A 27,418-nucleotide genomic window follows, 5' to 3' on the forward strand; every position below is an offset into this window, starting at 1 on the left:
GCTCCTCCTCATAATGTTTTTTCAAATAAATTTGTGCCTAAAGTGAGTTGCATTTAGCTCTCATGTCACTTTCAAAAGAATATTTACTGAGGGAGGTGATTTTTGGACTTGACTTTCAAATAGAAATGGCATTTCAGCACTGTTTAAATTTCTCAAATAAATTTTCAGTTTCTCAAATAACTATTGGTAGATTCAATGTCTTTAATTCTTCTCGTTCTTCATATTCCAAATGTTATCACATTTAATATAAATTCCAAACTTTAATGTTTGGAAAGCACTCCGTAAATAATATCTGATTTTAGCTTCCTAAAGAAAAAACCTTTGAGGATTTTTGTCTTTATTTTTTTGCTGTTGTTTTTAAGTCAACTTTTTTTTAAATACAGGTCAAGGTATTCTTCCTGCAGACTTGAGCAGTACATCCTAATTCTTGGAATGCATTATTAGTTTTTCTAATATGATTGTTTAGTCAGGTATTTGTTCTAACAGTTAATGATCTAATTTTTAAAAAATTGACAATTTCTGTAATCAATAACTTTAGATCCATTATGATATAGTCAGTTTTATTTTAATGATATTTTCACTAAGCATCACATCCAGCATCTTTTGATTCTTTCCTAAAGAAAGTACTCATATATGGATCCCAGACTTCCTAATAGTCTACCAGCCTTTGGTACTATTCTTTTTTTTATACAAAATAGTATTTTCCACTATTTTTCCCCCCCAATTAATAGTTAATTACAGTTGGCAAAATAAGAATTAAGCATTCAAAATATAGAAAGGAAAAGTGAATTCTTAAAAAATGCAGGCACAGATGCAGGTATACATTATATATTATATGATATGGCACAGTATGGCAAAGTATAGTATGGTATGATTCAATGTGGTATGATATAAAGGATAGTGTAACACAATACAAAGAAATTACAAACTGATGCAACCATAAGTGAGAATAGGACTGTAACTGAAAAAAATCTCCAAGAGTTTTATAGAAAATGCTAATATAAACTTTTTTATGGTGGAAAGAGAGAGAGAGAAATTTACTAAAGGTAACCAAATAAGCAAATGAAATATCTAGAGAGAAAGGAGAATAGTTTTTGTTCTTACAAAGGCACAAAACTGCTTGGTAGGCCAAAGGCTATTGGCTAATCCTATTATATTTTGCCCAGGAAAGGCGACACATATTATTATTATTTTCCATTCTGAGTGTCATATTTTGGGGGAAGTGGGGAGAGAAACCATTTATTAAGCAGATCAGGCACTATATCAAGCATTTTTCAAGTGTTACCCTAATTGATTTTAGGAAGGACACTGATAACATAGAAATCAGTTAATTTTTGACTAGGATAAAGAAAGTCTTCAAATTCTTTCCATTCATAGATCTTTTACAGCAACTAAGTATGTTTAGCCTAGAGACGATTTTGAAGGATTGTCCTGGCAAAGAGACTTTTTCTGCTGGACCCCAAAAGATAGAATGTGTTGAAGTTATAAGGAGGAAGAGTTAGGTTTGATTTAAGGAAAACCTTCATAATATCTAGTGGCATCCAAAATAATGATAGGATGGCTCAGAATGTGGAACATACTGTCTCACTGAAGGTCTTCCAAAAGAGGCTGGACAATTGCATGTCAGTTATTTAATAGAAGGAGATTCTCAACCATGGGTTGGGTTGGGATAGATGGCTTCTGAAGTTTCTTAAACATCTTAGATTCTACCATTCTATAATCATTTAAATATGAGTGCGATGTATTGATTTGAGTTTAGTGCCTTCTCTCTAAACCCCACAAAATATAAACCAAAGATCTCTATGTACCCTCTCTTTAAAAAAAATTCTTACCTTAAATTTTAGAATCAATACTGTGCATCAGTTCTAAGGCAGAAGAGCAGTAAGGGCTAGGCAATGGGGGTTAAGTGACTTGCCCAGGGTCACATAGCTAGGAAGTGCCTGGGGCCATATTTGAACCCAGGACATCAACTCTAGGACTGGCTCTCCATCCACTGAGCTATTTATTCCCTATACCCCATCTTAATACCTAATAATATCATGTTAATACCTTATTACCTTAGTACTTAATATCTTACAACACCATTATACCAGCCTCTTGATACCCATATATGACACTAAGAATAATTCACTGTTCTCTCTTGAAAAGTGTGATCCATTTTTTTCTAAAAAGGGTTAGGGAGGCAGGGGAGACAAGGGACTATTCTAGGCTAAACATTTAACAAAAGACCAGATCATATCACTTATACCTTTGTCTGATCCAGTTCTGAGGACAGGCTCTCTAAGCTGCTAAAACTCAAGAAACGTTCATGGCTGGAACCTGTTTGAAAAAGGTATCTGACCACTGTTTCTTTGTTTGTTTCAAAGCGCTCCCACTTTCTTATTGTCACCTAAAGGGGGAAAAAAAGTTCAATAATATTAAAGGTTATAAATTAATGAAAAATACTAAGGGATCATTTTTCACATGGACCCTAACTTGGAAAGTTGTACAAATATTTAAATTGCAGTTACTTTTATACAACTTGAAATTTAATGGAATTGACATGAAAGTTTATGATCCAGTTTCTGATAGAGATTAATCTCTCTGTGTCTCCTATGGAAAAAAAGAACTAGACTAAAATCTATAAAGCATTTTCCTTCCATAAGGATAGAAAATGCTACCATTCTATTAACAGAACAGAGGGGCAAAGAATAATGGAGAGTCAAAACAAAAATAAGAGAAAATGAGAAGGGGCTGTGGGAATACACAACCTAGTTATAAAAATTAACATATATCCTCCAAAAAAAACCCCAAACCAAACAAACAAAAAAACAACAAAAAAACTATATGTACCCCAACAGAAAAAAACTGGTCTGAACTCCTCCAAGTGGAAAAGAGTTACATAGTGTAAGACCTCATCATCTTTTGAACTTTTGAAGAGGACATTGCTTTCTTAAGTCTCACCTGAAGACGGCGCTCCTGCTTCTCCCTATTCTGCTCCATATTCTCCAAGGTATTCTCCAGCTTCTTTAGTTCCTCTTGGACTCTGCTTGGTAGCCCACCTTCACCCTGCTTAGCCCTGGCAATCTGCTCCTCTACATCTTTCTTCTTTGCATGGATCCTCTTGGTCTTTTGCTGAAAGGATTTGTTAAACAGATGGATATACATGTTAATCTCTCCTACAGCTAGGAAGGGAAGTATACACCTACACTTGAACAGGAGATACAGAAAAGTAAGTACAAAAAAAAGTAGTGTGAGCAAGAACTCTACTTTTAAATGAAAGAATATTAATAGCAATTGAGAATCTACATTAGTCAAAGATATTCATTTTTATAAATATTTTTATTTGATAACTCAAGGTACATCACTTAAAAATGTATCAAAAATCCCTTTTTGTGTTTTACACATAGAAAAGATTGGATAAAATTATTTATTTTGTAAAAATAAAGTGTGTGTGTGTATGAGAGAGAGAGAGAGAGTATCAGAAAGATTTGTTTACTGCTTAAATAACAGAGGCCCAAATCCAAAGGATAAAGTAGTTCTTTTGTAAAGGAAAAAAATGCTAATGGAAAAAAACAACATTGAAAGACATATTGGGGATTGTAATTAATCTGTAGAGTCTGTGAAAAATCAACAGGGATTTTCTGGAAAGGTAAAAATAGAAATAAAAATATCAAAAAACACTACAAAATATCAAAATATCATTTATATAAACTAACATAAAATTAAATCTACTCACCAACATGCAAACAATATAAAATGAATGGGGAAAGTATGCAACTAAAGCATTACTTTCACACACATTAGCTTTTAAAACATCCACCAAAATATTAGTATTAAAATGGTGAAATCTATAAAAAATAACAACTTATTTTAATACTTAAAAATTTTTGTCATGGGAAGACATAGGAACCAATGTAAAAAGAAGCATGCAGGGATATACAAAATGACTGGAACAATGTAAATAGAAAAATAATATCTCCCCCCAAAAATTAAGTGCTAGGAAAGTATAATCACTAAGTTTAGTCCCTCCATAAAGAGATATAAGGCAGTTCCTCCCACTTTCTTTATAAAGGTGGGGTACTACTTGTAGGGAATAATGCAAATAGTGTCATTTTGGAGGGATATGTTTTTTAGTTTTGGTATATTGTTTTCTTTTGAATCCTAAGTATAAAGGACTGGAAGAGAGGATGGGAACATGTTCGTTTCATATAAGAACACAATATAGTAATGTAATTTTATAAACTTTGTTTTAAATAAAATTTATATCTCAAAAAAATTACCTTGGGCTTTTTTTAGCCCTCTACTTTTTTCTTAAATTCATAATCAGAATATCTAGGTACTTAACTGGAGAGCAGTTTACCACAAATAAATTAAGAGTAATTTTATTTACTTTGTTCTTATTTCTGAGATTACATTTAGAAGACTAACTTAGAACAAGAGTATATCCTAAAATTCTTGTCATTTGGGGTCATTAAGGCCATTTATATATTCCACAAATATTTATTAAATATCTAATGTGGGCAAGGTATTGTGCTCTATGAATATGGAGATGTAAAAGAAAAGGATTGAAATGCTAAAATAACTGTGTTTCAAAAGAGTTTGCTATAGAAAATGCTATAGAAAAAAAGATTATAAAAGATAAACATAACATGAAATAAAAATGATTAATATATAAAAAGGAAACAAATACTATAATTATTCTGTACTTGGAAAGTTGGGGGAAAATTTGATGGAAGAAGTGAAGCCTTGAAGGCACATATGGAAAAGGGTGGTCCAGCTATAGCAAATAGTACAACTGTGTGTAATATGTGTTCAAGGAAGAAGAATTTGAAAGAGATTTGAAATGCAATGGGACAGACATGAACAGAAAGGTTTTTTTCTCCACATAATTAATTAAACATTATTAACTTGGAGGAAAGTAACCTCACATTTGTCATTTCCATTATGAAGCAACCAATGAATTCTCCCATTTTTTCAAAGTTAATATCATATTTCATCATATTACTTTCCTTCAGCTTCTTGCAGGGATAAGATTCCTCTGTGTGTAGATATTTCTCAAAATCAACTGAAACATTTCAATTTATCAGAACGTTACTAAATCTTTTGATCATACAGACCAGGATTTCTAAACAGGTGTACATTCTATAGTAGTGATGTCAAACTCAAATTGAAACAGGGGCCACTAAGCCATACATAAGGATTCTTGAAGGCCATATGCTGATTTAGTTTTAAAATATAATATTATAATGTATTATCATTGTTTTATTTTACTTTAAAAATATTTTTCAATTACACTTTGCTCTGATTTGATCCCTCTGAGGAGTGTTATGGGTTGTATGTGGCCAGTGGATAGGTGTTTTATACTTTTTCCATGTATTACTCTGAGATTAATTCACTAATAGAAAAATAATTAATCAATATTTAATAATGTAAAACAATATGAAAATGCATTAATAATAATAATTATTATTATAGTGTCAATTCTTACTCCAGGCACTGTGCAAAGCACTTAATTATTATTCTCTCATTTGGTACTCATTAAAAACCCTGGGAGGTAGGTACAATTATTATCATCACCATTTATTTTTACAGAAGGGGAAACTGAGGCAAACAGGTGAATCACCCTGGGACACAGAGCTGGGAAATGTCTGAAGGTTGTTTTAAATTCGAGACTTTTTGACTTCAGGCGCAGAATGCTATCTATGGTGCCAGCTGGCTACCACTAAGAGGTGCAATAAAGTAAAAGATGCATCCTACCTGATGATGAAGAAGTAACTGCTGGGCTTCAAAGAAGTTTTCAGTATCTAAGATCTTTTCTGCTTCATCCTGAACTTCTTTAGAAGTGTTAATTAACTGTTCAAGGGAACTTTTTGCAATTTCCTTATACTGGACATGGTCTCCAAGAGTACTTAGCATCTTTTCAACCTTAAAAGAAATCCATGAGTCAGATAATATTGGATAGAACTAATTTATGTTTAAATACTTCAAGTATATTAATAATTAAAGAAATAAAAATCAAATGGATGTGATTTTATTTTGTTCTTGTGGTATATGGCATGTTCATAAATCTCTACACTTTTAAGCAAAAATGTATTTAATATATAGCATTCAAGAAAAAATCATCATTTGACATGTTCTACTGGATCATAATCAGTCTTTTTAAGAATCTTTATAAAATGTTATAAAGTTTTTACTCTTTCCCTTTAGATAAATCAACAAAATGAGTATTTCATAGATTACCAAAATTTTGGGGGGAAAAAGAAGACACTTTATAATTAGGTAATCTTAGAGAAAGGCCAGATAAATTAGCACCAAATATTTTTGTATTTGGTTGTCATTGCTGAAGTAGAAATCTGAATTTCTACACTAATTTTAGCCTAGAAGCTTAGTTAAAACTTCAAAATTCTCTAGGCTAATTACTACAAAGGATTTTATTTTTATGTTATTTTTCCTGTAGGAGGACACATGGGAGGAGGAGAAAATGAATACTTGTTAAATTTAAAAATTAAATCATCAATGCTGTAATGGGGTACAATGTTTAACTGTATAAATTGGCAATCTCTATTAATAACAAATATTTCGTGGTGTTATTTTCTACACCAACTTTGGTTAAAATAAATTAAATCTCAGATAAGGAAATTAGCATAGCCTTCAAAAAGAGCAACACATTAGCTAAATATATAATTTTACCTCTGACAGCAAAGCTATGAGGCTCTTGAAGTCACTTGAGAGTTTTGAGAGCTCATCATCCTGCTTCTGGATTTCTTCCTCAGCAGAAACTTCTGTTAGTGTTTTCAGCCTAGCCTTCAGCCATCCAAGATTCTCTCCTTGTTTGTTTATTTCATCTCTAATTTCCTGCACATAAAATTCATCAAAATATACTTGTGAATCATGGTTAAGTGTGACAAATTTTAAGGGGCTGTTGATATTATTATGATCTTTCTTGACGCCTCAGTTGGTTCTCTTCCTTCTATCTCTCTGGCCATTCCAGTTGCTTTCATTAGTCCTCATTTTTCTGTGTTTCTTAAACACGCCTGTGTTCTAATGTTCTTTTTTTGCCCTCTTTTCCCAATAGTCTCTCCTTTGGTAAGCTCATCTAACCTCATGGCTTCAATTATCATCCCTATAAAGATAATGGCCAAATATAAAGTGTGTCCCCAAATGTTTGGTGTGGTTTGAGATTTTTAGGACACCTTATATATTTTAATCCACAATCTCTCCCCAGAGAATAGATTCTATATTCCCAATGATATTCTGGAGGGCTACACTTAGATGCCCTGTTGTTACCACAGATTCAGTTTAACTTCCTTAAGCCTCAGTTTCCTCATTTGTAAAAAGATGTAGTTGAACTAGATGACTTTTAAAGTAATTTTTGGCTGTAAATGCACATCTAAAACCATTCATTGTCTTCCTCCTCACAAAAATTTGCCCCTTTCCATAATATATCTCTTTCTGCTGTAAGTCTGATCATTGTCATAGTTACCAATACTTAGAATTTCAATCATTTTTCACTCTGAACTCTCTCTTAAACTACACATCTAATCTTTTGCAAGTGCTTGAAAAATTTTAACCTCCATTCTATCTCACTATATCTTTGAACTTCTCACTTTCCCTTTTGCTATATTCACATATTTACCTTTCCTGTTAATGGTCTCCCTGAGAGCAGAATTTGTGTTCACTTATTACTAGACACATGCTGGGCACATTAATAAAAATGTTTTGAAATAAATTGTCAACACTATTAGAAGTATCAGAAAATCCACTCAAGCATTCCATGGTTATTTTCATTTGTGTCCATATTTCTAACAAAAATCTCCAAATGCTATAGAGAAATGTTAGCTGAAATCTTACCCAGTATATACAATTAGCTTTGTGCACACAAAACAGACTATAATCTTTTATACAGGGATTGGTTAGATTTAGCAATTTCACTTTTTATTAGTTTAGTGAAATATAATAAGAATATTGACTTCAGAATTTAGAGCTCAATTCCCACATCTAACAAATACTGTGGGTGTTACCCTGTGGAAATCATAGCTCCTCTCTACCCCAGGAAATAACTAAGTGGAGAGAAGAAGAGTATAGGGTATAGCAACACATAGAAAATGGAACAAAATATATGAGCACAAGGTTCCCAGATGAGTTTTCTGTGATCTCACTTCAAAAAAGATCAGTGGTAATTTGGTCTATGTGTCAAGCACTAAAAACTTCTCTTACTCAGTTTCTTCTTAAAATACTGAAAACCATCCCTGGGAAAAATCAAATCCTAAAATTATGATAAGTCAATTTCACCTGGTAGCACTGTACGACACACAAAACATTCCTAAGTTTTTTGGTAGGGAAACTAAGAAAACCATCCAAATGATATATCTAATGCAAGTAACTCCAAAGGAAGTGTTCTAGGTGTTCTATTTTATACATAGTATTATAGTGTCAGTATTAGCATTTAAAAAATAAAAAGATCATTACTAAACTGTCTAGTAAAGCAAAAAGAAAAGAAAAATGATTTTTTAAAAAAAATATGCAAAAACTGGCCAGGATCTAACCTCTGCAGCAAGTTTGAACTTTCCATATGTGGCAGTGTCTTTGGCTTCCTGCTTCATCACAAGTAACTCTCTCTCTTTTGCAGATATCCATGATGAGAATTCAGAAAATCTAAAACAAAACAATCACCATCTTATGATAAAAAAAAGTCACAATCGTACCAAAGTACTTAATCATTTAAATATTACTTTTTTAAAAATTCCCCCAAATTTAGTAACAGCATCGAAAATCTCCTTTGAGGAAAAGTCTCCTTTTAACAAAGTTGCCCTTGCTTTTGAGGTGCAATGCTAACGATCTGGTGTTAAAAGTGGTTAAATAGGTTGTGTCAGTGTTGGTGTCTCACTCAGGCATGGGTTGGTTTTAGGGTCTGCATTTAGCTGAGGTAAAAGAGATTCAGCTGGAATTGGTTCAGACAAGTTGGTCTTATGCAATCTTCACAACACTGGTTGACATTTTATTCCAAAAGAGAAATGATCTTTCAACCTGCCCTAGAAGGCTAGTGAGCCTGTGCTGCCTGCCTGCCTCAAATCTTGTAGGAAGTTAAAGAATCCCCAAATAATGAATGTCAGGTACCAAATCTATGTACTTAAAGGCATTTTGAGGCTTCTTTTATATTTTTCAACTTAATTTTCAATTTTATTAATTTTTATTTAATATATTATTTAAAATGATATTTAATTTAATTCAATATTTATTAAATATAATTAACACAAATAATATTTAATAAAATTATCGATTAAATAAATAATTTTAGCAGAATTTATGCTAATGAATATAAATATTTAAGATAAATAAATAAATATAAATATAAATTAAAGATAAAAATATATAATGTATATTAATTATATATATGAAAGAAGCCTCAAAATGCCTTTAAGTACATATTTATATTCATTTTAATTTTTATATATTTAAGAACATGGACATATTTTATGCATATCTAGGCTCTATATATGTGCATATATAAAAGAAGTCTCAAAACACTGTATTATGTAAAATACACACATATATTATTATTGACTACTTCTGGTGGGCAAGTTCCTGACACAAAGATATATTAGTGCCATGTGCTATGAAGAGATTTTTTTTCTGTACTTCAAGAACCTGTGATTTTGTTCAGGGTGGGCCCCCTTTTTTTCTGAAGTAGGTCACAATCTTTGTACACCTTCCAAGATGGTTTTTCTAGATGTGCAATGGCTAAAGCAATTAGTCCACCGTGTTAGTGGGAGAAGTGTGAGAGGGCAGAGTTACAGAAACTTTATTTCCAAAACATAAGGACACAACTGTGAGGACGAAAGTGGGATTCTGGGAAATGGAGTCCTGCTGGGTACAAAATTCTAATTACCCACATGAGACATAATTACAGGCAATAGATAAATAGTTTTTTTAAATAAATTATTGCTCAATGGAGAGCAAAATTAAGATAGCCAATATGCTAGAACTATTCTTTCAAAACTTCTATCCAATTCCCAAGAATACCTACCTTGTCTTGTAATCCTTCCATTTATCTGGGTTTTCCATTAGTTTCTTATACGTGCTATCGATCATAGCTTTAAGATCTCTGAGAGTGGCTTGGCAGTGCTCTGGAGTATTCCTCACTGGGTCACGAACTGGAAGTTTCAGACTGAGCTCTTCAATCAGCTGTAACCTTTTCTCACAAAGATGATGGGGTCCTTTGTCACTGAAGAAAATCTAATGAGAAATAACTGACACTATAAGCATTGTGGGAAGACACAAAAAGTGTCTATTTATGTACCAAAACCAAAAAGATTCTCACTTGGGGAAATTTCCTCATTTTTAATAACAACAAAGCTAAACTATTATCTTTTTTAAAACTGTATATTAACAACCACCAATGAAAAATAACATTGAACTAAACAAGTATGTGCAAAATCACAAGCTCCAAATTGTTTAAAATTTGTTTAAAAATATATCAATTATATATGTGTGCTAATGTAAATATTCTCTGCTTTTATGTTTCCTTTAGGTTTGTTTTATTTGGATACTTTTTTCTCTTGATTTTGTGGTTGCTATTTTTTAATGTAAGCATAGTATGTATCATTCTTATTCTCTTTTCTTCTCTTCACATATTTATCTTATTTTCTTTATATTTCCGATATTTGTCATTTCTAATAACACAATACAATAATTTATATTCAAATAACAAAGTTTGTTAACTCTGAATGAACTCTATAAAATTCTACTAGTGTCCACTTGGTGGTGCATAAGACATACCTTATGCTCTTGAATGATCTTTTCACTGCCTTCCTGTAGCACCAACTTGTTCTCTCGACCAAGCTCAGATTTGCATTCTTCTACTGAAGCTAGAAACCTGTTTTTTTCCACATCTATCTTCAGATGAAGTAAATGATAGGGAGCTTCTCCTTGGAGATCCTACATGGCACAAAAAAACAAACCAAAAATAATATAACAATGGTAATGGTAATGGGAGAGATTTAGGATTTAAATGATGAGCTATAGAAAGGAAAATTTTCTTTCCCAGAGAGATATTATGGATATAGAAACTGCATATAACATTAGATATGTTAGTATTCTGACTGAACCTTTGTCTTACTTTTTTTCTTTATTAGAATGCATGAGGGAGTAATAAAGGGGGAAATGTAATTGATGCAAGAAAGAAAAGTTCAGCAGTTTTTAAGTGTTGTTTGCTATTCCATTGATGATGTATATTTGGCCTTTTTTCTGTCTTTGATTTTCTTGAGATATATATGTGATCTGTCTTCAGGTCACTTTATTGGGTGATATAGACAGTTTCGTCACATTTTTTGGAATAATTTCTGTCTGATATTCAGGATTATTTTGTGACTTTACAACTCCAGCAACATTGCACCAATATGCCCATTCTTCCACAGCCTCTCAAAATTAATTGTTAACAATTGTTTATAATCTTTCCCAATTTGAATAGTGTGAGGTAAAATCTTCCAGAGATCTTTAAAATTCATTTTTTCTCAATAGTAGCCATTTGGAACATGGTTTTAAGTGGTCATTAAAATTTTCCAATTATTTTAAAAAATTGATCATGTTCCTTATTCACTTACCTATTAGAAAGTTGCTCTGTGTGACAGATAGATAGATAGATAGATAGATAGATAGATAGATAGATAGATAGAAGATAGATAGNAGATAGATAGATAGATAGATAGATAGATAGATAGATAGATAGATAGATAGTAGATAGATAGACAGTTAAACAGACAGAGGCATCTGTGTGAATCAGTTTTCTAAATATTTTAACTAACATACTTTTGACAGTGAAATTTGGTGCAAATAATTTTCCCATTCTGCTTCTAAAAGACTCATTTTAATATATTCATCCTGTCATTCTTCAATCACGGCAAATGGAATTTCACATAATTACTTACCTTCCATTGTTTATGGAGTTTTCTAACAGCTTCCTGTAGACCTTGCTGTTCTTGCTCAGGGAGGATGTCAGTTAGTTCATCACAAGCTTTCAGGAAGGCATTTAATACCCTCTGATCCAGCTGACTAAAAAACTCCTGATTTGGGGATTGCAGAGAGGAAGAAAGCAATTAAGAGCTCTATCTATTTACCATTGTTAACACAGAAACCAGTTGGTATGAAAGTAATCATAAAATGGTATGCAAGGAAGCAATAAAGTTTTTTTACATGAATTAGCTAAATCTCTTCACTAGTTCACATGAGGGTTGAATTTGAATTTAGACACCATTAAGAATCAGTAGTTGCCATGTGTGGAATTGATCTAATATATCTCTATTTCTTTTTTTTTAGGAGAAGAAGGTGATTACAATTCTCCAATTAGAAAGCATGAACGCCACTAGATCAGTCATATTTAAGAAAAAAAAGGGAATTATTCACTCATAAACCTAAGATAACAATGATTCATATTTACTATAGCTCTTTTTTGAGGTCAATCAGAAAGATGAAAGAAAATACATAATCAGAACTTAAAATCTTTTACTTCTTGAAAATTATTTATATTTATGACCCTCATAACTCCATTAAAAATAAGCATTCCTTAATGGACTTCTGCCCTATACCTCAAAAAAATTGTTTACTCATCCATTTCAAGTATTTCATAACATTTACATTGGAAGAAAGGATGAGTCAACACTGATGTCCTCTAATTGAAGGAGGTCTTATATGAAAATCTACTTGAGAGTTAAACAATGACTGTGATCCTTGCTCCTGGAGGATGCTGAGGCTGAGGCTGGCAGACCACAAACTCAGTTTTGAGCTATAATGTGTTCAGCTGATCAGGTGTCCACATTAATGCCAGCACCAATATGATGAACCTTCAGTGCAGGACGGCATCAGGCAGCTAGAGAAAAGGTGGTCAAAATGGGAAATAGAGCAGTAGAACAATGTTAAGCAGATCATATCAATCAGCAGAGCTTGGGTCCACAAATGATGGTTTCACTCCAGCCTGAGAGACTTAGCCTCAAAAATAAAATCTGCTTTTGAATTTTTGTCCAGTGTTTTGTCTTGTCTCACAGCCAAGAGCTGTCATTGTACAAATGTAAAAACACTGGTCATTAACATGGACTAGAGGGTTGACAAATGTCATTGATACCCCTGTAAAACAGTGCTCAAGACATATATCTTCTAAGTGGACAAAATTCAGCAAAATCATGTTCATTTAGAAATAATGTTAGCTTTAATTTTATATTTTTAAAAGATAAACAATAGCCTGTTTCAACACTGGGAGAGGGTTCAATAAGTATCTAACAAAAGTAATGTGATAGCATGCCTTCTTGAATGCTCACCAATCTTTGCTTCACTTTTCTAGTGTTTAAGCACTCTACCTACAAATCTAAAAGTATCCACTTAGAAAGAACTGTGTTGTGCTTTCTTAAAAAATTTTCTTAGATAAGTTAGGGACAAGTCAGTAGGCTTAGATTATCCTTATTAATCTCTACAGTTTTTATATTCTCCAAATGTTCTATTTTCTAGGAACTTGTCATTAAAGATGCTGATTATGTATCTGTTAGAACTTTCTAGGACACTATAATAAACCAATGATACATCAACTAAATAATTTCTTTTTAAAGTTCTCATTTGCCATTATTTTGGATCCCTAGACTCCACAAGACTGTTGAGCAATCTCACGTATTCCCTTGGAATTAGATTAAAATACTTTTTGTTCCCATCTTTTATTTTAGACTGCCTACACTGAGAAAGAATCTTGTATGGTAGACACAAAGATGGCCTCAGAATAAGATTTATAGGTTCAAATCTCTCTTCTGACACATATTGATTGTGCAATTATGGATGGGCAAGACATTAAATCAGTTTATCAGACAATTCTCTAAGTCTGTAAATTATTGAACAGGTGTCAATCTGCATTGGTAATGGGGTTTTCATTACTGGAACTTTTCTATAACAAAGCAAACACAGGTCTAGTTTAAAAAAAAAGCCTGCCTATAAAAGGCTCATGCTGAATGGACATTAAAGAGTGTAATTTACCGTATGCTTTTTCAGAAGTGCTTCAGGATCCCCTTTTTCTTTTATGCTGGCCTGGGCAATCTGGAGAACTTTCTCCAATTCTGCTCTGGACTCCTCAAATTTTTTCATCAAACGGCTATTTGTTTCCACATGTTTTCTCCACTCACCAGTTTTCTTTACCATATTCTTGAAACAAAGTCAAAAGACAATGATATCTCTAATTAATGAATGAAGTATGTTGTGTCTATCTAGACACTGCTAATGAAGTATTTATATTTTTTAATAAAATATTTAACAGGCCACCTTAATGCAACCACTAGACCTGAAGTAAACAGAAATAATGATACAGATAATTTCTTTTCCAGGCTTATGAACATGTAGTGGATTGTATCGATTTAAAATGTAGTAGCAAAAAAAAAAAAGCAAATGATCAATAGGACATTCTTCTATTCTTCTCTCACCAACATTTCCCCAAATGGCAAACTTAAACTAGAAACAATAATTTACCTGAAAAGCAACATGAACCTCAGCAACTTTCCTTTGTAGCATGCTCTGATCAAAATGTTTTAACACCTTACTCAAGGCCACAAATTTCTGAACATTTTGGCTGTCCTTCTCAATTAATGTCAAAGTCTTCTTGCAACTCTCTTGATAAGATAACAGCTCCTAATGGAAAAAAATGAATTATAATTCAAATTAAAAAAGAAGAAACTGTGTAGCTTTTATGTTATTAAGGTTGCTCTATTTTAGATCAGATGTTGAAAAACCACACAGAGTTTTCTGAGATCTTACCTTTGCCTCACAAATTATCCTCATATTTGACCTAATACTACAGTGGAAATAACAGAATATAAGAATAAAATAAAGAATCAAAATTAAAATAACCACCTAACTCCTGATTTTGTCCAACCAATCGGTCTCATATGATGATAATAGAATTACTGAAATGAACCTGCTTAAATGCTGAAAGCTCCTCTACCTTAATAAGCTGCACTTGAGGGAAATAACCAGAAGCAGAAAATGTGTTTTATATGCCATCAGGCCCATGACACTATAAAAACTGCAGAATCATGAACCTTATTGATTGTTGCCGACTAGATCTATGCTGAAAAATAAAGTCAGGCTGTCTCCAGGGGACCAGAGACCTAGGGAAAGAATCCATTGTATTTTTTTTTACTTTCAGAAGTAGAGAATCAGCAGTGTTCTGCAGTCCCTTAAAGTTCTCTAGTAACTCAGAAATATATGACTAAATCCAACCTGCTTGATCGGGGAAGGTCTGGGTAGTGTATTCTAGATTTATAAAAATTTTTCTTGTTTGAGAGTAATTTTCAGATAGAAACTTGTTATTTCCCTGAATCAAGAAAGTGAACTGTTTGGAGAAGATACCATGGAGATGCCTGCAGAAACCTCACATGGCACCAAAGGATCCAGAATGAACTTTGGGATGTAGTGAAATGGAACTGTGGGGGGTTGAACATATTTATTTTAAATGTACACTCTTATGCCAAAGGAGACTGCCCTTTAATTGGCTTTTTATCAATGTGCCAATCAATCATTAGTTTTGTTCTCTTTCTTTTTTATTTCCCTTTTATCCCCAAATTTTTATTGTAATTTCCCCTTAGAAAGTACAATATTGTATGTACCTCTAGTTGAAGATCTTTAGAGATATAAGTTGATTATGTGTACTGATTCCAAGAGGAAACTAGGCATGTAAATCTGGGAGATTTCTACATACTCATTTCCCATGGGAATCACAGGGGGGATTGTATAATTAGAATCTGTTCCCCAGAAATTCATTTCCAAGCATCCCACTTTCCTTCTCATGTTACTTGCTGATGTAGGGAGGATATAAATTTTGTATATCCTCTCTCTCTCTCTCTCTCTCTCTCTCTCTCTCTCTCTCTCTCTCTCTCTCTCTCTCTCTCACTGTGATCCAGTAGTTTGGTGGAGGTGGCGTGAGGTGAGAGCCAGGAGAGATTTTGCTCATCTCTTAATTATGTTAGATAATTAGGTTTTTTTCTTCTATTTCCTTTTTATTCCTTCTACTTCAAGTGATTATTAATAAACTTTATAAAATATAATTATTGGAGTGTTGGATATTAATTTAAATCTTACAGTAGACAGGGTGGGTATACATCTCAGTAGTTAGGGATCTGAGCAAGTCTCTTCACCTCTCTCAGACTTGGTTTCTCCATCAGTAAAATTGGTATAATCCTACTTCATAAGGTTGTTACAGGTCATATTAACAATGACATGTAATATACTATGAAAACCTTTTTTAATGGATGATTTTTATTTTTTTTGTAAAATTCATGCAAATGTGAATGGTAGAGTCCCTTTGTTATTGAGTTTTGCCTTTAAAAACTGAAAAACAAATCTTCCCTTTCTTTGGAAGATTTGGGAAATCAGATAGCAATTAAATTATAAATATACTGTTATCTGTTAATTAGACTGACATATATGACAAAGATTTCATAGCTATTTTGCAAGTGTATTAAATAGGACTTTAATTACAAAAGAAATATTATGAACAAAAAAATTCATTTAGAAGAGATATTCTTAGCATAGGTCCATTGATTTGCTTTTATAAAAATATTTTTCTAACTGTATTTGAATATAATTGATTTTCTTTTCTAATCCTATTTATTTCATGCTTTAAAAATATTATTCTGAGGAGGTGTCTGAAGACTTCATCAGATTTCCAAAGGGGTCCATGACACACAAAATGTTAAGAACCTTGACTTAGATTAATATCACTAAGCCCTACAAGTACTTCTCCACCGTCTTTCCCTAGTCCTTTGACAGATGGTTTCATTCAGTAAATAAAGTAATTAACTACACTCAATGGAAGGGTAACATGCTTAAGTAAGACAAGTCTACTTAATAAAGCAATAAAAAAAATATAACTTGGTGTGCTAAGTACACCCGAAAACATTTTATGACGGCTAACTTAGAATTGTTTCTATAAAAGAATGGTATTATAAAATAAGGATATTAACATACATAGAAAGTATATTTCTACATTTTATAGATTTATAATTTCTTTATTGCCATTACTACCTCCATCAATCAAATAAAATGCCTCTAGAACTTTGGGCATGATCTTTAAGAGATATTCTGATCCAAAGTAATTCAACACTTGATAGCCAATGTGCCAATCAAGTACTTCAAAGTAGATGTATACAGGGGGAAAGTCACAGGATCCATCATTTGGTCCATATGTTAATTCTTTCTTATTTGATAGGACTTTTGAGATCTCTTATTCAATTGGTATAGCCTTCAAGAACCTATGGTCATCTCTAAACTTCAATGAAGCACTGGGGTAGGACTCAAGTGGAAAACAGAGGGAAAAAAGATTTAAAAATATGTAAGAAAATAAGAAAAGAGGTTAAAATGAGAGGAAGAAGGATAGATAAAATTACAGAAAACACAGCTAATATGGAAAAGCATAAAATAGACAAATCATGTTGCAGTATTTAAATGCAAATAAGAATTTGACTCAACTTTCACTTATTGACTTAGAACAACAAAATTCATATAAGAATACAAGAATGACAAAAATGATATGAGAGCAGTGCAATTTCTTTATCAATGAAACTAGATACGATATTTTTTCTTCAAAATCTAAAACTACTTAACATTTATAATTATGCAGAGAAGGTACTCAATAGCAACATACAAAAGTTGACTTTTGTCAACTTTACACTGATCAAATTGAACAGAAAAGTGACATGATTGTGAAAATGTTTCAAATGTTCGATGATCTCATCAAAGAAGGTACTCCGTTCAATAATTTATTTCACTAATAGTCCATGTCCCTGCATTCTGGGCAATTCCTTCCATAAATCCTCCATCCAATATACTCAAGCCATCCTCTACTCCTCTGACATTGAATGGATATTATTAAATTTCAAGAACTATTCATCAGTTGTCTTCCACTCTTATTGTTTGACTAGCCCCCTTCTCTTTCTGATAAAATCCTTTATGCTCCTTCTTTTGGGAAAATCTTCATTGATTTTGTTGATCAGGACACTAGTAATTAACAATAACACTTTCATGCAACTAATAGAGTTGAAATAAACCAAGAATGAATGAAATATCTCAGGCAGTTTAAGTTTACTTTGCCCATAGGTGGATTAATCTGGGACTCATCTGTGCCATTTGGACAAAATAAATATATATTTTTTACAATTGGGATTTGCCTGGGAACTGCTGAAAATCCAAGGAACTCTTGCCAGCTGTTTTTAATCTTTTGCTACTGATTTTCACTTGTCTTTATCTTTCTAGACTGTTTTTGTTATGTTTTTATTATTTTGAGTAATATATTAATCCAGACATATTACTATTTATCTAAGCAGGTAATAATTCCATATGGCCTACTCATGCCTATTATGTCCCTCTCCAATACCTATTGTATAAACCCCAACTTTAGTTTTTTTAAATAATTTTCTGCTTTTATTATGAACTAATTATCAACAAACATGAACATATAAGTATGCAAATAGGAAGGCTGTATACTAAACTATAATATTCTGTTGCATATTTTGCTTTTATAAAAATATATTAAATGTAACATTGAATTAACAAAATGTTCTATTTGTATCCTCTCCTGCTCTGTTTTCTTCTATGCATTTAAACATTTCATTGATTTTTCTTTTGCATCTCTCTCACTACCCACTAAATCATATCCTTTTCTTTCCTTATATCAAATAAGCTCAGTAAAGAAAAACCAATCAACACATTGTCCAGATTTGCAAATGCATAAGCCAGGTGATCCTGATGATCTTAATGATAAGATATTTTCAATCTTAATTCTCTAGAGATTATGGTATTTCATAACTCATAGCCATACAACATTATGAAAGGAGCATTATTGTTAAAAATACAAATCTTTGTTTCAAGGAAATGCTTAGGATCATTAATAGTATTGAACAATTCATTAAAAACAGTCCATTCTCCTCTTATTCAATTCAGGACTCAACTCACTGTCTATGAATAGTACCTATTTAAAATACATAAACCGATGGACCTATCCAGAACTGAAAGACCATTGCAGATGATTTTCAGATGCATTTATCCATCCCTAACCTCTCTCCTGGAAAGCTGGGTGGCACAGTGGAGAGTATTTGTCTTCCTGAGTTCAAATCTGGCTTCAGACACTTAATAGCTATGTGACTCTGTGCAAGTCACTTACTTGTTTGCCTGAATTTTCTTATCTTTAAAATGATCTGGAAAAGGGAATGGCAAACCACTCTAGTATCCTTGCCAGAAAAAAAACACAAATTGGATCACAAAGGGTCAAACATTACTGAAATGACTGAAAACAATAATAAAATCTCTCTCGTTTCTTCCACTGCATCTCTAGCTGCCTATTTAACATCTTTAATTGGATGTTTGTAGACATTATATTCTTGACATGTTCAAAACTGAATTTATTACCTTTTTCCAAAATCGTTTTTTTCTTCCTAACTTCCATATTTCTGTTTAAGATACCACCATCTTCCCAGTCACTCAGACTCACAACCTCTCTCTTGCTCAACTTCTTACTCTTATTGTCTGTTGCCAAACTGTTGCCAAAGTCCTGTTGATTTTACTCTTGCAACATCTCTAATATACAAACCCTCTTCTTCTCTTCCACTGCCACCACCTTGGTGCCAGCCCTCATCGACTCACACCTACACTATTGTTATAGCCTCTTGGTTGGCCTTTTTTTCTCAGATCTTTCCCAGTCTAGTCCATCTTCTACTTAGCTATCAAAGTCATCTTCCCAAAGAATAAGTGTGACCATATAATCACTCTATCTCCTCTGCCTTTCCATTCAGTAAATTCTAATGGCTCCTTATTTACCTTCAAAATTAAATATAAAATCCCATTTTGTTTTTAATGTCTTTCATAAACTATGCTGCCTTCCAAATGATGTTCCACTTAAGATTATGAAAAATTAATCAAAACTATGCTTTAAACTAGCCACAAGCATCCTATATAACAAAATGGAACACATTATATATGCATTTGTCTTTTTATAGATTGTTTTTCAAAATCTTTAATATGTAATCTAATTGCAAAAAACTAAGGACTTCATCTAGAGTAATGTTCCAGCTACATCGTACTTATTTTACAAAGTGTAGGTAGATTGACACTACATGAATGTTGTCTTTCTTGACTAATGTAGAGGCAATGTGGGCTAATGAATGAGTACTTGATTTGGAATCAAGAATACTGAGTTCAAATTCTGCCTCAGACACTTACAAGGAGTTTGATGCCAAACAAATCACTTTCCACATTCTGTCCATCAATTTCCTCATCTTGCATTCACTGGTCTCTAAGGTCTAATCCAGTTCCGAATCTATGATATTCTGAAATTAATTGGTTTGAACATGATATAACGAGGCCACAGCTCTGAGTTTAATCTTTGGATCCTAGGAGAAAAAGATTATCTTCTCCACAATCTCACTTCAGATACACAAAAAAGACTGAAGAGAGCGTAATTATGTATGGTTTGGTGAAAATGCATCCTTGCCAGTGGAAAGGAGATTCAGCTATACATTCTACTGACAAGAGGGGAGGAGGGTCATATTTGTTAAGAAGGGCAAACACAATTTGGGAGTGTTTAAACTACCCCTCTCAGAAAAGAGTGATTCATTTTCTTCTGTATCTTGAGATTTTAGCTCCTTGGAAATCTGATGGGTTGTTCTTTATACGAGAAAAAGACAGATTTTCTTACCTGATGCTTTTGTTTAAAAAGGGCCGTAGATTGTGCTTCACGTTCAAGGAGTGACATAGTTTCATTGACTCTCTCAAGTGACTCATAAAAGAGTGTGATCTGCTTTTCTAGTTCTTCCAATGGAATCAGCAGCTGTTGAGTCTCATAAAGTAATGAAGGGTAAAATTCTTTGACCTTCAAAAATAGAAAAATAATGATTTCATTAAATAACCAAGTTCCAAAGCATATGGAATGATATGGTCACCTTGAGATAACATTTTTATTTATTTACAAATTGATCTTGCAAGTTGGCATTTGCAGTTACATAATATGATCCTCAATGGATTTCTATATAGTTCCTTGAATTAAAATATAGGCACCACACTTTTAAATCCTAGAAAAAATATCTAAATGAATTGTTTCTTACTTGCTGATAAATGTGAATTAAACCATCGTGTGGGCTAAAACCTCTTAGCATCACTGAACCTCCCTTGTTATCATGTAGTCAGAAAATGACTAATTATTTTCATATCCCAAGGAAAAGGAATGAAAATAGGGCTGACTAGGAAGAAAACTTTGGTTTTTTTAAGTAGTAGTATAATATGTATGATACATAGTATAAAGATATAAATATTATAAAAAATGGGAGGTTCTATTCCTTGAAAATAGCACTTGAAAGTGGCAGTTTTTTGGTTGTAGTCACTTATAAAGAATATTCTTTTTCATCATATGTTAGATTTTGAATTAATATGAACTAAAATATGAATTCGATGTCTTAGGAGAGTGGCATGGTGTGAAGAATGAAAGATTAATACCTCCTCACTCCAACAAATAGAAAGTGTTTCTTAAGGGTATGTGATAGTAATAGTAGTAGTAATAACAATAATAGCTAATGTTTATATAACACTTTAAAGTTTGCAAAAACATTCACATTCATATCTTAGCATTATTTTTATTTTATAGATAAGAAAAGATAAGATAATTTACTCAGTGTCAAAAAATTAGAATGTAGTAGGGCTAGAATTTGAATCCAAATCTTGTTTCCAAGTCTGCATTATTTTTCTATCTTCCAAGTGTTTTTTTTTTAAACCCTTAACTTCTGTGTATTGACTTATAGGTGGAAGATTGGTAAGGGTAGGCAATGGGGGTCAAGTGACCTGCCCAGGGTCACACAGCTGGGAAGTGTCCGAGGCCGGATTTGAACCTAGGACCTCCTGTCTCTAGGCCTGGCTCTCAATCCACTGGGCTACCCAGCTGCCCCCATCCAAGTGTTTTTTTTTAAATACCCTATTAACCTCTCTGGGGACTAAATTTCCTTATCTGAAAAATGGTGATAATATAATAACAAAACCTATCTTACTGAGTCATTGTGAGGACCAAATGTGATAGCATATGGAAAGTACTATGCAAATCTTAGAGCCCAACATAATGCTAGCTATTATTTTTAAATTTATTTATCATTAAATATCTAATACATCCTTTCTCTAATTTATGGAATTTTTCCAAAGGTCCAATAAATAAGGGGCATAAGGGGAAGTACTTGCATTTTTGTAATATCATAACAATATAATATATTATATTCTAAGACAAAGATTAGGTTCAATAATACAGAAAAAGCAGAATAAGAACCAACTCCATCAAAGATTATCAGTAACTTTTGAAAGAAGCATTCTATGGACACTTAACTCTTTAGTCTCCACCAGAAACAGGCTAGACTTAGATTTTCTCTATATTCTCATTCATTTTTTTGATCCCCTGCCCCTCTTCCAAGGGTCTTTCTTATATAAAAATATTTAAATAACTCTTAGTGTTTCTGATTTGATAGAGGCAATTGTCACTTTGAAAATTCGACCCAAGATCCTTTATTACAAATCTACTAAGGGCAATGTACTCTGTTAAGCCTTACAGATCCCCAGATATATACTTAATAGCTATGTAACCCAGGTTAAAACTTAAATTTTTTGAGTCTATGGTACTTCTTCTATAGAATGTGAGTAATAACAACAATCATATTATTGAGTTCTTGTGAAGATTAAAGGAGATGTTATGTGCAAAGAATGCTGTATATCTTTAAAAACTGTGCTTTATAATTGTGCTACTATTTTTAAAAATTCTTATCTATGTAATAGATGGATACACATTCATATAAATAATTTTGTAGGGAAAATGCCTTTTAAACTTGAAAGTGTTATAAGATTGACATATGAGCATATACATACAAATGCACTCATGTGAATATAGATTATATGTATATGTGTGTATATATGTATATATAGACATACAAAGAAAGATGGGGTAGAAAAAGAGGAATCAAAAACCTTTTATCCTTAGTAAAATAATAATGATGACTACAATAGTATTGTGTATTAGTGTCACCAAAAATAAAAGATTGAAAACAATTGTGATTGTTTTTTGTTTTTCTGTTTATTTTGCACACTGAATTTCATTTTAAAAAAACAAAGGAAAAAACCCTCATTTATAACCTTATTTAGCTGATCTTTAAGTCCAGACATGGTTGCAAGTATTTCATGAGCTTCTTCTTGGGGACTTTCTTTTGTAATGAGTTGAGCTGTCCTTGTAATAATTTTGTACTGAGCTTCCATAGCAGGCATCTTCTGCTTGACATCCTGTTAGAAATCATCATTAGGAATCAGTAGAAAGTAGCCTTTTATGTTAATATGTAGATAGTTCAACTTTCTTTAAGCATACCACAGCAAGTAGAAGAAATGTATTTTATAAAGATTTCTGCATTTAAAAAATTTTAGTTAGGTCCTCATACTCATAACCACTCATTCCTGAGATTCATGTCAATCAATTAATAAATAAAGATATTATATTTTGAAAGTAGTATGAATGCTATCATTTAAATACTCATACTCTGAAAATACTCAGTTTAGCTGAAATAGCATTTATATTTCTTAAATATCTATGTAGATCAGACTTCTTTTTTGCAAATGCCAATAGCAGTCTTTAAAAAGTATGCTTTAAGAAACATCCTTCATTTTCATTTTAAATGCTGTCATTTATTAAATTCATGTAATACATTCCTTTTTTTTCTTCAAGTATACCATTGAGAAGGTGATACCAACAATTAAACCACTAAGGTGAATAACTTAAAAGCAATTGCTATCGATACATGTGGCTTTAATTAAAGAAATATGTGGTTTTCAAATGCAGTTGTTTATCTGTACTCATTCTCTCCTTTTAAAATTTTTGGTATCTCCATTGACTGTATATATGTCTCTTGCTTCATTACTATTCTTTGTAATCCTAAGACTTGACCCAGTGTCTGGCTCTTAGTAGGAATTTAATAAATACCTGTGGATTAATTAACTGGTTACTGAAGGGTTCACACTTGACTATTGTCTATTCATTTGAATTTAACAAATTTTTATTATCAGCTATGTGTAAGGTACTGTGCTGGATGTAGAAACAAATCTATATGGCACCAAGACAGAGATAAGAGAAGACAGAAATGTCTTCTGGATTTAGTTGAGTGACCATACTAGACTGCTTTATTATATCATGAAAGTTTAGAATAAAATTACAACTAATTCTTAAAACCCCACTGGATATTTACTAGAAGCAAAGGATAGAGCTAACATTAATTTTAGCATTGATTCTTGGTGCTCTCCCACCTTCTATAATCAATAAATTACTAAGTTGTGTTGATTCAGCTCATAATATATCTTGAATTTATCCTTTCCTCTCTAAGCCCACAGAGACCAACCTAGAATCAACATTCATTACCATCTGTCTAGACTATTTCAATAGACTCTTAGAAGCTTTTAGCATTTGTAATCTTTCCTCCTTCTAATCTATCCTTCAAGCTTCTGTCAGACTAATCCTCATTTAAATCCATAAATCCAATCATGATACTTCTCTGCTCAAAATGTTCAGTGCCTCTTTATTTAACAATCAATTATAGTTCAAGTGCCTATAAATGGCTTTTGGGGTTCTTCACAGTCTTATGCCACATTACCTTCTTAGCCTCAAATAACACTACTTCCTACCACATATTCTACATTCCAGCCAAACTGGACAATTCACTGTCCCCCAGATCTCTTGACATACTGAAGTCCCACTATGAAGCCCAACCTAAAGGACCTCTTCTTGTAGCCTTCCCTGTGCCTTATTACCTATATAGATCTTCTATCCTAAAATGTTGCAAAGTGCTTGGTTTTCCACTTCTTGAATCACCTTATTGCATTATGGTTAAATTGGTGTGACATCCTTGACTAGAGGACAGTAAGCTCCAGAAAGTCCAAGGCTGTTTCTTATCTAAATTATATCTCTCTTTCAGGTCCAACAGAGTACTTCACACACAGTAGGTGCTTTAGAAAGTTTGTTGAATCAAACAATGATAATTACTCAAAAGGAATTAAAAAAAGAATGCCAATAAATAATGTCTCCATCCTCAGAGGGCTTGCATTTTATTAGGGAAGAGAAGTTATATATAAACAGGAAATTGAATGTACATTCCTTGGAGAGGTGCAACATTCTATGAGATTTCATTGGAGAGACAAAAAACATCTGTACAGACTTTGTGTAGGATGTAGGATTTAAGGTAGGTCATATTAAATGTTTGAAGGTCAAGATAGGTGAAAGATTTTCTAGGTAGAGAGAATAGCATCAGTAAAGACTGGGAAGCAGAAAATCCCACAATACTTTAGAGGAATGGCAGGCCATACAATTTTAAAAGAGTTTAGGATATATATAAGGAAGAGGATGAATGGAATAGAGGCAAGATTAGTAGCAGATAAATAGACTAGCATGTTGGGAATAAAAAATGCAATGCAATATATTTCAAAATATTACCAATTTTTTATCACAATAAAAGCTTTGTCCTAGATTATAGAAGGACAATGTTCAAATGCTAGGCTAAAAAGTGTCAACTTTATTTTATAAACAATGAGGACATTGAAGGTTTCTGAAAATAGAAGAGAACAAGAGATCAAGAATGTCTTTGACAGACAGATAAGGTGGCTAAATAGATAGATAGCCAGGTCTAGAGACAGAAGCAGGTCCTGGATTCAAATCTAACCATAGACATTTCCTATCTATGTGACCCTGGGCAAGGTACTTAATCCCAGTTGTCTAGACTTTACCATTCTTCTGCCTTGGAACCAGTGTTTAGTACTCATCATAAAACAGAAGGTAAGGATTATTTTAAAGGACATTTTTCAGAAGTTTAATTTGGAAGCATTGTGTGGATGAATTGGAGAGAAAATAGATCCAAGACCTAGAGATAATTTAAAAGGCTATCGCAATTACCCCAATGGGATATAATAAGAGCCTAAATCAGAGTGAGAAACATAGGAATGGAAAGGAAGGAAAGGACTTGGAAGATATTTTAAAATGATAATTGACAAGATTTATTGATTGAATAGAGGAAAACTAAAGTAGACAAATCAAAATGAGATTTTCAGACTGGATTAAAGGAAGGTTGCCTGTTCTATCAACAGAAAAAGGAAGAGAGGATCAAAAGCAAGTTGGGAGTAGGGGAAGTGAAATAATGATTTTAGTTTCCTATTGCTCTGCTTTGCTGGTAAGGCACTTAGATAGAAATATTCAGCAAGCATTTGGGAATGCATTTCTGGATCATAGGAAAATGTCTAGTACAGGTATTCTTAACCTGAGGGAGAGACAGAGAAACAGACACAGAGACATAAATAGACAGACGGAGAGAATCAGGGAAAGAGAAATACAGAGAGAATATAGAATACAGAAGAGTATAGAATCATGAAAACTCTAAAAATTGCTGTTATCTTCATTAAGAAGTATGCAGAGAAAAGATTGCTAACTTTGACATTTCAAACTTTATATGTTGACCTTTGAGGGAATACTTGTTTTAGAGTGGGAAAGATAGATTACTGGATCTTTTTGGTAGAGTTTTATGACTTTTTTTTCTTGAAATATTGGGAAACTAAGGAACAAATATACATCCAATAGACAATGAAGGTTTACAATGATCATAATAGTTATATGAGGCAGAAGTTTAGAAGGTAGGCTAAAGAGAGCATTTAATAAACTTGGACAGGGGAGGAAAGAATTGGAGATATATGTAAAATTAGGCTGGGTTTAAAATTCTTTCATGTTCAAAAAAGTGTCTCACCTCTAAATCTTGAAATAACATCTTGACATTAAGAAAAGAAACATCCAAAGGCTCAGAAAGTTTCCCATTGGCTTCAGCAGTGAAGACAGACAAATTGGTAACACAATCTAGATATTCTTTTTTCATTCGGTCAAGCTCATCTGCTCGAGCATACTATAAAAAATAAAATAAAAGTAAAATATTGTAAAAGTATTGTTGGGCAGTGATCCAATAAATCATTTACCTCTTATAAGTTTTATAAAAAATACTTTAAAAAACATTAATTCTGAGATTTGTTTTAAAATTTAAATTTTTGAGTAGACAGTAATTTATTATGTATGAGGAAAAGAAGCAACACATAAAACCCAAAATTACCAGATAGGTAAATAAAAGCAATTTATGGACCATTTTAGATAAGAAAAGTACTTTATTCGCCATCTAAAATTTAAACTAATAAAACATATTTTTCTAAAATCCTTGAAACAAAGCAATTGGAAAAGAAAATGTTAACCAAATACAAATCAAGATTTCTTCATTATTTCAAAAGCTCTGTGGTTTCATCTGTTATCTCATCTTACAGTTACAGATAAGAGGGGGCATGACCAATATGCTATCAAAGATTGTTAATAGGAGAAACACTATCAATGCTC

General features: G+C 32.5%; 1 protein-coding gene across 1 annotated transcript in view; it reads right to left on the bottom strand.

Annotated features, from left to right (window-relative positions):
* Positions 1–27,418, bottom strand: part of LOC123246643 (nesprin-1-like) — a 144,159-nt gene that overhangs the window by 8,307 nt on the left and 108,434 nt on the right. Inside the window, exons 19-31 of the mRNA XM_044675467.1 lie at positions 26,790–26,942; positions 23,158–23,301; positions 20,696–20,869; positions 14,479–14,637; positions 13,993–14,157; positions 11,910–12,044; positions 10,762–10,920; positions 10,010–10,218; positions 8,529–8,637; positions 6,673–6,837; positions 5,740–5,907; positions 2,944–3,114; positions 2,249–2,389 (exon numbers count right to left, since the gene is read on the bottom strand). Of these exons, the coding sequence (XP_044531402.1) occupies positions 2,249–2,389; positions 2,944–3,114; positions 5,740–5,907; positions 6,673–6,837; positions 8,529–8,637; positions 10,010–10,218; positions 10,762–10,920; positions 11,910–12,044; positions 13,993–14,157; positions 14,479–14,637; positions 20,696–20,869; positions 23,158–23,301; positions 26,790–26,942 (2,052 nt within the window). The remainder of the gene's footprint in view (positions 1–2,248; positions 2,390–2,943; positions 3,115–5,739; positions 5,908–6,672; positions 6,838–8,528; positions 8,638–10,009; positions 10,219–10,761; positions 10,921–11,909; positions 12,045–13,992; positions 14,158–14,478; positions 14,638–20,695; positions 20,870–23,157; positions 23,302–26,789; positions 26,943–27,418) is intronic.

This window comes from Gracilinanus agilis, chromosome 4 (assembly GCF_016433145.1).
Source record: "Gracilinanus agilis isolate LMUSP501 chromosome 4, AgileGrace, whole genome shotgun sequence".
In the NCBI taxonomy this organism is placed as follows: Eukaryota; Metazoa; Chordata; class Mammalia; order Didelphimorphia; family Didelphidae; genus Gracilinanus; species Gracilinanus agilis.